Consider the following 12,287-nt stretch of genomic DNA (forward strand, 5'->3'; position numbering starts at 1 on the left):
AGTTTACTTTAGTAAAATGCATTTTGAGAGCATAAACTTGCATTTTTTAAATCCCATGCTTGAACTTAATTTCTATTTTGAAGACATATCCTATTAATGAATGCGAACAATGGTCCTTTAATGGTGCTCAACAAACAGGCGTTGCTATTTGATTTGAAGTAATATAACAAAGGAAACGCAAATTCAACAAATTTGTGACCAGAACCTGTTTCCACAAAAGGCGGTTCCCTTATTATTAAAACCTGACAATATTTCATTAAAAGTCACAAAGCCATACTAGATTACTCGGCGAAATTTTAATTTTTTTTGGCGTCGCATTCAAAGATGCCTACCTACTCTTCAGAGCGTAGAAATATATTGTGAAAAACAAAGAAGAAAAGGTGTGTTTTAATTTATGAAAATTACCAATTTTGCGCGATAAAGTCTGCAAAAATTCTAAATTTGTTTTAGGTTCTGCTGATACGGTCAATTTTTCGCCTTTATTTTCTTCAAGAGTAAAATAAGCACTCATCGGACAACAGCGTAATCAATATAGAATAAGTCTGAGAAAAAAGCGGAGGTGAGAAAACAAAAGCATAGCTGATTGGATCCCCAGGTGACCAATGAGATTATGAGAAAGAAATCTGGATAATTAAATCAGTCAAAAAAGTAGGCTTTGTTCTGTCTTCAATTACTGCGAAAAAGGACAGAATCGTACTTCCGAAAATCATTTTTGTCCACAGTGACGAACTAAAAAGGAAATATGTTGATGATTACAAAATTATCATTAGATTGCAAAATAGGGACGCGTAAACACTTGAAGGAACCGTAAGCAACTATCTCAAAACTGGCAAAACTGATTATTCCTGGCCCGAGTAAATATGCCAAAATAATGTAAGATAACCATTAACTACTCGTTTTTGATTGATTGTCGGCAGTTCGCCTGCTTATAAAGATTTGTTTTCAATGTGAAGTAAGTAAGACTCTACTTTGAACGCGCTTTTAAATCAGTCAAAATTTGATGGGCTTTATTTTGAAAGATTTGCAGATAACTAACTTTCCCCCACCTTAGTGGGGAGGGAGGAACTATATACTCAAAAGGGTTTTTTTGTTAAGATAATTTTGGCCGATCGATATATTCATCGTAGAGAATTGTGATTGGTATCATTAAAAAGCATGCACATCCTGAAAATTGAGTTATCGAGGTTTAAATTTTTGTGAATTATCGAAAGGTTTTATTCACATTTATTTTTTTTGTAAAATGTCACAAAAATTTAATTTTGCTAATAATATTTAAAATAAGATATGAGTTTTGAAAGTAGAGAGCTATTGTTACCGTAGGAGAAAAAAGAGCGTTCTTGAAGTGTTTGATTGGATTTTTCTTGGCTAAAAGTTTTGACAAAAATTTCAAGATTGAGACTTTTTCATCAAAAATTGCAATTGCATAAAATATGCTTTTTTTCGTCCATTTTGTTTAAATTGGCCGAAAGTGGAGAACTAGAAACAACTGACACAATCTCTTTAAATTCCAAAAGAGAGCTAGTTGAAACTCGGCGCCCTATAAAAGTCTTCTGGATTTAAAATTCGGCCATTTTTTCCAAATTTAGCTCGATAGTTAAACAAAATTCATCATTGTTTCTTTTTATTATTTGAAGTATACAAGGGGGATCGGTATTGTGCGTTCGCACCTTAAGTTCCGACCCCGCACATCTACATTTTTCGCTGAATTGTCTACTAAATGAGATAAAAAAAATTAACATATCAACATAACGTTCAATAAACTACTAAAAGAATAAAACAATCTAGTCTAGAGGGCCTATGAGACCTGTGGCTACCATAAAATGACTACCAGAAAATATGACAATAAATATCAATTAGTTATAAATATTAATTACGACCAGAAGTCCTTGTCCATTTTTTGAAAACCACTAATAACCAAATCAAAATGGCATCAGATAAAAAATAAACTAAGAAGATTAACCGGTACTTTTTTGGAACGAATTAAGTGACTTTTCCTCAATGCGTTTATTAAAACAACGCTATTTTTTAAAAAAAAAACAAATTCGTACTGATTAGGAACAATAGGTATCAAAAGAAATCATTGAGAGAGTCTTTTATACCTCAAAAGAGAGCGACTGAGGCCTTTCATTATCCAGGATATGTCATTCGACTACGAAAAAAACGACAAACACAGGCATGAAACAAAAAATTTGCACGAAAACATTGTCTTCCCAATCAATTAAATATTAAGCTGATCACTAAAAACAATAAAAATCTTCGTTCGCATTTTTTGCAGGTGACAACATTTGTAAATTATTGTGATACCGTGAAAAGAAAACAAAAACCTACAAAAAAGGGGCAAATATGCAAAAATCACAAAAAATGGTTTTATGGAAACTGGTTGTTCCAAGAAGAAAAACTATTTGAGGAAAATAAAACCGTTATGAAGAGCAAATTGTATTTCAATAGTTAAATAATGTGAATTGTATATCTATCTCTTTTTTATTGAAAACAAAAATTTTCAAAACACATAGCCAACAAAAGATTTCGACTAAAAGAATAGACAGTTTGCCTTGAAACTACTCGTAAAACTGACTGCAACAGTTTTTAAGGAGACTAAATCATAAGACTTAAAAATAACATTAATTACAAGCTGAATTAATAATTTTCACAAACAACTTTACGAAACCACAGTTTTGAAGCCATTAAATCTATAAGATAATAACTGCCATCTTTATACCAACTTTATTGCGTCTTCTTTGATCATCATAACGTCTTTTTGTAAAACGACTATCACAAAATGACAACAAAAAACCTCAAAAACTGAAAAGTATCTAAACTTCACAAAATTCTTATGAAACAAATTGTCTAAGCCTTGAAGACATCATTTAAAACGTTTAAACAGCAGAAAATTATAGTTCAATTGAACAGAACATTTAAAGGAGCACTAAATAATGAGGCTAATTTACGAAAATGATACAACATAGTAAAATACGAAAAAAAACGCAAACCAGAAAAAAGGGATAAGTTGAAGAATACTATTACATTTTTTAGAAATTTAAATCGAAAATTAAAACAACCATTAGCTATTTACCGATATCAGCTTTTAAGTTCATTTGTTTATCTATAGTTGGCCACTGAGACCTTTAATTACACAATATTTGGCATATGACAACCAAAATTAACAACAAATAAAGGGCGAAAACAAAAAACTCTACCAATTTCTGCAAGAGAACGGTGTCGCAGCCCTTCCAACCATATGTTATAAAAGCAAAATATAGGTTCAGTTTCAAATTCTGTAATGCTTTTTTCAGTTAGATTGTCAAATAATTCGACAATTTACAAAAGAAACAAAAAAACTGCAAAAACTGCAATTATGCAAAAAAAAAACAGAAAACTTTGTATGAAAACTCGTAGTACCAAAAGCAAGAAAACCTTCTGTTCAAACAATCGGCCACAAATTTAATTGGTATTCTACAAGGAGGAAATGTTGACCTGTACTTACCGAAAATAAGCAGAATGTGGACTAAAATAATATAAAATATTGTCAAGTTCAAGGAATCACAGAAATTTCCATACAACAAAAAAAAATCAATAACATAAGAGACTTTAGGTAACAACTGAATGAATATAAAATGTTGACTTACACCTGTTGAGGAAGAAATAAAGACATTTGAGTGGTTAAACATAAAAATCAGACTGCCAAAAGAATAACAATTGAGAAGGCAAGAGACAAGAATTCAGTTGAATTTTACTAAAACCATTCCTCAAAGCTATTATAACCCTTTGGGTCTCTGAAAACAAACTGTATCTACATTCGATCTCAATTTTACGTAAATTGGAGCTGTCTTTAACGGAGCCGTGAATTAAAAATATTCACAGTAATTGACATTATAGAAACAGTAGCGAAATATTTTGAAAAAGGCAGCGTCAAAATAAAAACCAAAAAGTCTCTGATCCTAAGAATCCATGATAATATCAAACCTCTCCCTGATTTTGTCCCGCGCCCAGCAAACTGACCAAGTGTTACAAGTTTTTGCGAATTAGACCAATCGTTGAGTGGAATTCTTCAAATATTAAAAAAACAACGATGCATTTTGTATAATTATCGAGTTAAATCTGCAAAAAAGGGCAAAGTTTTAATTCCAGAAGACTGTCATAGGGCGCCTAGTTGCAACTAGTGCTCTTTCGGAGATTAGGGGGTCTTTGTTAAGGTTTCTAGGTCACTACGTCCGGCCAACTTTAACGAAGTGGACCAAAAAAAAAGCATATATTGTGCCGTTTTTGATGAAAAAAACTTGAATTTTGAAAAATTTATCCAGAATTTTAGCCAAAAAAACTTCAATCAAGCAAATCAGCAACACTCATTTAACTCTAACGGTACCAAAAACACTTTGCCGTTATAAATTTTTCCCTTATTTTGAACTATATTAGCGAAATTGTGCCAAATTTTAGCAAAAACTGCTGAAAATAGGAACAAAAACAGTCGAATGTTCACAAAATTTCAAACCTCGATAACTCCCTGTAAAAAACGAAAATCGAAAAAATCTTTTTAATTCCGTATTCTACGCCGGGCGGGCTGTTTAATGGTACCACTCACAATTCTCTACGATGAATATATCGATCGGCCAAAATTGACTGAACAAAAAAACCCAGCTGAGTATATAGTGGGGGGTCGGAACAATAACTCAGCAATTGGTCTAAATCGCAAACATATGAAATATTTGGGAGGTTTGATAGGTGCGTGGCAAAATCAGAGTTTGTTTGGGTATTATAGCGAATTGTTACAATCAGAATTTTTTAAAATTTTATTTTGGTGCTGCCTTTTCAAAATATTTTGCTTGTTTTTTAATGTCAATTACTGAAAAAGAACTTTAGTCACGGCTCTATTAAAGACAATTTCCATTTACATAAATTGAGGCTAAATGTAGGTATAGTTTGTCTGAAGAGAACCTAAGGGTTTTTTTGGCATTGAAGAAGATATCTACTTTAACTGAAATTTTGTGCTTTTCCTTCAATTTTTAATCTTTTTGCAATCTGATTACTGCGTCCAACCATTTAACGATCCCTCTAGAAGGGTAATTCATTTGTTATCCAATGTGATTTATGTCATTGAATGTATTTGTTTTACGGTAATTTTATTGATTTTTTGAACTTGTCAACTTTTTATATTTTGTCTGTCAACTTTTAGTTTATTCTCAGAAAACACAGGTCTAACCTCCTTTCCTATAAAATTTTGTGGCCAATTGTTTCAAGAGAGGGGTTTCGTGGTTTTGGTACTACGAGTTTGCATACAAAAATTTTGTGATTTTTGTGCATAATTGCCAAATTTTGCCATTTATAAGCTAACTGGAAAAAGCTTTGCAAAATTCATAACTGAAAACATTTATTGTTTTCATAATATATGGTCTTAATGGCTCCAACACTGTTAATAGGTATTTAAATGTTTCAGTGGCCAGCTATAGGTACATAAAAGAACCTAATAACTGATATCGGTATCAATCTAATTGTTTTAATGTCCTTTAAAATTATACATTTCAACAAACAAAGTAAAAGTTTTATTCAAATTATCCTTTTTTGTTCTTGCTTGTGTTTTTTAGTATTTTACAATAATTTATACTTTTCATAACTCAGCCTCATTTTTGAAATCTCTTTTATTATCTCGTATATTATTTTACGTTTTGACTGATGTCTTCAGGGCTTAGATGTCTTCATTTTGTTTCAGAAGAATTTTAGTTAGATTTAGATAATTCCTTATTTCCATTTTTTGTGGTTTTTTGCTGTCGTTTTGGGATAGTCATTTAACAAAAGTTCTTTATGATGTTCTAAGGACAAGCTGATGATGATTTAACTTTTTTGCGGTTATGTTATTGTTAGTCTTAATTAGTCTCACTAAAAACAGGCGCATTTACTTTTCAAAAAACTTACAAGATAAACCGTCTACTTTTAATTCCAATCCTCGCTGATATTTTTGGTAATTGAAAAATCATTCTAGATTTCTGCATTTTGAGTTGACTCAAGCTTTTTTCTCATTTCCATCTCAATTTTTTCAAAATAGGATTTATAGCTTATAATCCTGAACAACTGGCACAGAACCTCGTACTATCGTGTGAACCAGTTTTAGACAACATCTGCCTTTTCATTATACAGTTCTTCCGTTTACTTTTTAAAATAATTAATTAATTGTAAAGAAACCAATTTTGAAAGATAAACCGGGTCCTCAAAAGCGCTTTAAATAGCTTTCAAAACCTAAAGCGCACGGAACCCATACATCAATTCAAAGCTCAATTGTGGAGGAAATCAATTATTTGTCACGAACCTCTAACTAATTTATTCAACCGGGCATGTTTCATTCACCTATTGGTTGAAAATTTATGATGTGGAGCAAAAATGGAAAAAGAAGAAGTAGCAAAAATATGGTCCGTTAAAAATTCACAAGATGAAATTCGTTGCCATCGCTCATTGGCTGAAATGGCAAACAGATTAGAAATTGAAGCGAAAACAAAAATGGTCGCCATTATTTCAAAACAGCTTTTTAGTCAACTATATCCAAGTTCAAAAAGTTTTTAATCAAAAACAAATTTTTGCCGGTCGCCAAATAAATTCCGGAAAATCTTAAAACATTTTAGTTTTGTCTAATCAGGATTGCTTTCATAATAGCGATCACTTTTTTCTTTGATTATAATTTATGATTATGATTGCAATTGTAAACTTGAAGTTTATATATTTCGAAGAGCCTGGTGTGGTCAATTTTGGTTTAAACCAGTTTCTGAATTACAGTCAAAGCTAGTTATCATAACTCCTTATCCCTCACTTGTTTATCACAAGTAATAAATTTTGATAATATACTATTAGTTTTGTTCCCTGTTTTAGGTGGAATATCATCCTGAACTGAACCAAATACTTGGTGTATTACCATTTATAGCCAAACTTCTGTTATTTACTCGCGCTATTCAAATTTAATTTGATTATTAATACCTATTAATCTGTAATGATGATTTAATTTTTTCGCGGTTATGTTATTGTTAGTCTTAATTAGTCTCACTAAAAACAGGCGCAAATATTTTTCAAAAAACTTGCAAGATAAACCGTCTACTTTTAATTCGAACGCTTTTCATGGCTACGAATATTGACAGTATTTGTTTTTTTTTAAAAAAAAGGCAATGGATTTCTGAGATTTGTCAATATTTTCGTTGTTATCTTGTAGCGTAGCTTCTCTATAGACACGTCAAAACAGTTGCCTTTGAACAGCAATTTGCACTTAATAACGGTTTTTTTCCTCATATGGTCTTTCTTCTTGGTACAACCAGTTTTCATAAAATATTCGTGATTTTTGCATTTTCACGCATATTTGTATGTTTTTGCTTAAGTTTCACACAACAATTGGTGGTCCTCTGATCATTCGAAACAAAGCAACCAAAAATTTCTTTAGTTTTTTTGTGAACAGCTCAACATTTGATTGGCTGTGTTTTTTTTTGCAAATTTTTTCGTGCGTACTTTTTTTCGTGCATAATTTTTTGTGCATTTTTTTTCTTTTTGCCTGTGTTTGTTTTTTTTTGTAGTCATATGACAAATCCTGGAAAGTGAAAGGTCTCAATCGCTCTCTATGGAGAAAAAAAATTAATCTCAATGATTTCATTCCATGCATATTGTTTCTGATCAGTTTGAAATTAATTCTTTTCAAAAACAAACAATGTTTTTTTTTTAAATTTTGCCCTTTCGCTCATTTTTTTCCTATAAAGTACAGGTTAATCTTATTTAGTATATCTGTTTTATCTGATTCCAATTTGATTTGGTTATTGCAGGTTTTTAAGAAGATGGAGATCGAGTTTTGGTCGTAAGTAATATTTGTACTTATTTGATTCTTATCGCAGTCTTTTCTGGTAGTCATTTATGTTAGTCACAAGTCTCATCGGCCCTCTAAGGTAGATTGTTTTACTCTTTCAGTAGTTTGTTGATCAATATGTTGATATGTTATTTTTTTATCTCTACTTCATTTTGGTAGAAAATTAAGTGGAAAATGTACATGAGCGGGGTTGGAACTTTATGTGCGAACGCACATTGCCGAGCCTCCTTGTTTTAATGAGATTGAACAGATTTATCATTTTTTACTCTTCAATTTTCCAATTACTAGTTGGAAATATGACCTCACGTTTTACCAGTCCTATAATGAATCCTAAATTTTTAGCATGTTGGTTTAGGAGAAATAATTGAAGTAGTTTCAACAGCAAAATTGTTTTGTACGTTTTGCTCCGTTCATATTAAACAAAAATTAAACAAATTCTACCAAAAGTCACTGCAGTAGCTGTACAGAATACTGTTAAATTTGAATCAACTTTGTTTTGGTTTTAAAAGTTCTGAGATGTGATGGTTCGGAATATTATCAGCAACGCATATTTCCCAATCCTCGCTGCTATTTTTGGTAATCGAAAAACGATTCTAGATTTCTTGATTTTGAGTTGCCTCAAGCTTTTTTTCTCATTTCCGTGTCAAGTTTTTTTTTCAAAATAGGATTTATAGCTTATAATCCTGAAAAACTGGCACAGAACCTCGTACTATCGTGAGAACCAGTTTTAGACAACATCTGCTTTTCATTATACAGTTCTTCCGTTTACTTTTAAAATAACTAATGAATTAGGTCCTGCAAAAAGTATGGAAACCAATTTTGAAAGATAAACTCGGCCCTCAAAAGCTCTTTAAATTGCTTTCAAAACCTAAAGCGCACGGAAACAATACATCAAAACAAAGCTCAATTTTGGAGGAAATCAATTATTTGTCATGAACCTCTAAATAATTTATTCAACCGGGCATGTTTTATTCACCTATTGGTTGAAAATTTATGATGAGGAGCAAAAATGGAAAGGGAAAAAAGTGGGAAAAATATGGTCCGTTAAATTTTCACAAGATGAAATTCGTTGCCATCGCTCATTGGCTGAAATGGCAAACAGATTAGAAATTGAAGCGAAAACAAAAATGGTCGCCATTATTTCAAAACAGCTTTTTAGTCAACTATAACCAAGTTCAAAAAGTTTTTAATCGAAAACAAATTTTTGCCGGTCCCCGAATAAATTCCTGAAAATCTTAAAACATTTTAGTTTTGTCTAATCAGGATTGCTTTCATAATAGCGATTACTTTTTTCTTTGATTATAATTTACGATTATGATTGCAATTGTAAACTTGAAGTTTATATAATTCGAAGAGCCTGCTGTGGTCAATTTTGGTTTAAACCAGTTTCTGAATTACAGTCAAAGCTAGTTATCATAACTCCTTATCCCTCACTTGTTTATCACAAGTAATAAATTTTGATAATATACTATTAGTTTTGTTCCCTGTTTTAGGTGGAATATAATTCTGAATTTGACAGAATTGAACCAAATATTTGGTGTTTTACCATTTATAGACGAACTTTTGTTATTTACTCGCGCTAATCAAATTTAATTTGATTATTACTACCTATAAATCTGTAAACAATTTTGTTTAGCTTCACTTTATTTCAACGATTTCAACAAAAATTCTGCGTAAAATTGTTCACTTGTGAACAATTTGTTTAACTAACGGGTTATAATTATTCGAGGGTTTTTGTAAATTAATAAACAACTCTAAAGGCAGTACAAATTGGAAATTTTTAGCTTTAAGTGCCGCTTTTGAAATACTTATCGCGAGGTATAATTTCAAAGTCAAATTATCTTCCCAAAAACGTGAACAAAATCAGTCGATTTACAAAAATAATTGAGGCATTTTTGCTTTGGAATTTAAATTTTTCCTTATTAGTGAGATGAACTTTAATTGATTTCTGCTGCTCAATTTCAAATTGATTAGGAAAATTTGCTGTTTACTTCAAACTGTTTACTTTCTTGAGTTTTGACAAATAGTAGAAAAAAATTCAACACCATTTTGTTAAATTTTTACTTCCTAAGCAAAAATATGACTCCTGAAAACAATTCTGCCGAAATTGATTCGTAACCGTTTTCTTCTCTATATTTGGTTGTTTGTTTACATTAGTTGAAAAATTTTCTTTTCCATTATCTCTTAAAAATGATTCCCCAAAATAATTCAACTGAAATCGATTTAATGGATAGTGAAATGGGAGCTTTTACTAGTGATGCTAACCAGCGTTTTCTGTTCATAACTTCATATTTACTTTTGTTTATCGGCATCGGCGCTTTCTTCGCGAATTCTGTCATATTTTTACTTCTTTTACAGAAAATAAATAAGCTAGCCTCCGAGCTCCTAGTTTTATGCAACCTTCTTATCGACGCTTTGTACGGACTGGTTTTGTTTTCAGTCGGGTTTTGTAACGTGAACAATGTTTACCTGTCGGAAATTACGGGTTATCTGCCGTTACAGTGTATAATTCGAAGGGTTCCTTATACGTTTTTGGTTCTTGCCTCCCTGTTTCTCCTTATAATTATGACTTTGAACAGATACGTTGCTGTTAAAGTTCCATTTCGCTACAAAATTTTGTTCAAAATCGCTAATGTGATCAAATATCTGATCGGAATCGTCGTTTTGAGTTTGGTGTTCGCTAGCATCGATCTAGCGTTGTGTATAGCCGACCCGTTCGAACAAGAACCCTACTCGGACGCGTTTACTATCGTATGGATCTATATGAAAATTCTGCTAATTGGAATCGTCACAATTTTGATGTTTGTCATGTACAATTCCATCTCAAAACAGTTTGTCGGAAACTTCTGGGCTCCAATTTTGCTCCCGTTTCGCGCCCTTTTTGTCTGCGATTTTCATTGCCACGAACATGACAGTATGACCTCTATAACTACCAACCACCCTGAAGAAAACGTTGACAACTTTTCAGCCCACGAACATGAAACGGATGATCAAAACGAGGACGGTAACATAATCGCCCCTGCTGAAAAACCCAATCCAAAAAAGCCCAAAATGGGTATCTTGCTCGAATCGCCCAAACAAAAAATTTCACCCCCTATGTTTAAAGGTCAAAAAGTGTCCTTGGAGCTGAAACATCCAAAATTGAGCAACGGGTCTTCAAGAGCGTCTGACCGAATGTCCTCTGCGAACAACTCGCCGTGTCACAAACCCGTGACGTCAGCAAAGCAGAAAGCTGATCAAAAAGCTCTAATGGAACAAAAACGTCAACAGAAAAAACATCACTTGACGACAATGTTTTTCTTCATAAGCATAATCTTCATTCTCGTCTCAGCGCCCAATTCGGCCAATCAGGTCTTGGCTCACTTATTCCCAAATGTAGTATCTCTTATATTCCAATGGCGACTGTATCTCATAACCGAAACTCTATACGGCCTAAACTTTCTCCTGAACCCCTACTTATATTCCTTCAACAATTCCTACATCAAACAGAAATTTCGGGAGTTATTAGCCCCGCTAAGGCTGAAAAAGAAAAGCGAGCACGAAAAAAGTAACACGCGAACTGCCGTTTCTAGCGCGACGAAGTTCACGAAAGCCGAAAGCAGAAAAACCAGTCGGGTCGTTGCCAAACGAATAGAAGATTACGATGTTTAATAACTTCGTACCAATTTTGCTATAAATGTGTTAAACTATTTATTTTTTATCGCAAAGACTTTTATTTTTAGCAAAGTAGTAAAATTTTGAAAAATAAATATTGATGATATTTACTATGTCCGAGTCAGTCGGGTTCGGATGTTATTTTTGCAACGTCTTGCAAGAATCCTGCTTGATTATCACCAATGGTTTACGATTTCATGTGAATAATTTTTTTGTAAGTTATTATTTTGTTTATTGTAAGTGTATTAATAGTTATATAAATGTTTAATATTGCAATTAATTGCCCCGTTTAAATTAGACTTATTTAAAACAACGCCATACCATGAGTGTTTATTATCTTTTGATATTTATTCTAGATGTGCTTAAAAGTTAATTATACGTATTTTATTTACATTTTTTATCACTAAAAGTCTGAGATAAAGCAAAAAGATTTCTTTGAGCTATATGAATAGAAATTAGGTTAGAACGTGTCAATGATTTATCAGAAAACGTGAAATTACTAGCTAGAGCACACCATAAAATTATGTCCATTTTGAACAAATGCCATTTTGAACAAATTATGTCTATTTTGATCATGAGCAAAAGCCACTTTAGATATTCAAATATGTGTTGTTTTTACATTTAAACCATTTAAAATCAAATGTATTCTAGCTTGAAAATTTATCTGCTCCGGCAAGTTTGATAAAAGAGGCAAGAACAGGTAGGAAGAATCAGGCAGCTTTTGCTAATTATAATAAGAAAATGTTGAATTTCATTGAAGCCCATCAATAAATCAATGATCCATCATCATTCTCAGGCGGGCATTAAC

At 32.1% G+C, this 12,287-nt stretch overlaps 1 protein-coding gene across 1 annotated transcript; it reads left to right on the top strand.

The window, feature by feature from the left end:
* The first annotated feature begins 8,917 nt into the window (after nt 1–8,917).
* On the top strand, nt 8,918–11,870 carry LOC142353591 (uncharacterized). The gene has a single exon (XM_075405874.1). The coding sequence runs from the start codon at nt 10,016–10,018 to the stop codon at nt 11,474–11,476; it is 1,461 nt and encodes a 486-aa protein (XP_075261989.1). The 5' UTR covers nt 8,918–10,015; the 3' UTR covers nt 11,477–11,870.
* The last annotated feature ends 417 nt before the right edge of the window (nt 11,871–12,287 follow it).

This window comes from Convolutriloba macropyga, chromosome 14 (genome assembly GCF_964194025.1).
Source record: "Convolutriloba macropyga chromosome 14, txConMacr16.3, whole genome shotgun sequence".
In the NCBI taxonomy this organism is placed as follows: domain Eukaryota; kingdom Metazoa; phylum Xenacoelomorpha; order Acoela; family Convolutidae; genus Convolutriloba; species Convolutriloba macropyga.

Coding starts and splice junctions, on each gene's coding strand:
- LOC142353591 (XM_075405874.1), top strand. CDS start 10,016: ATGATTCCCCAAAATAATTCAACTGAAATCGATTTAATGGATAGTGAA.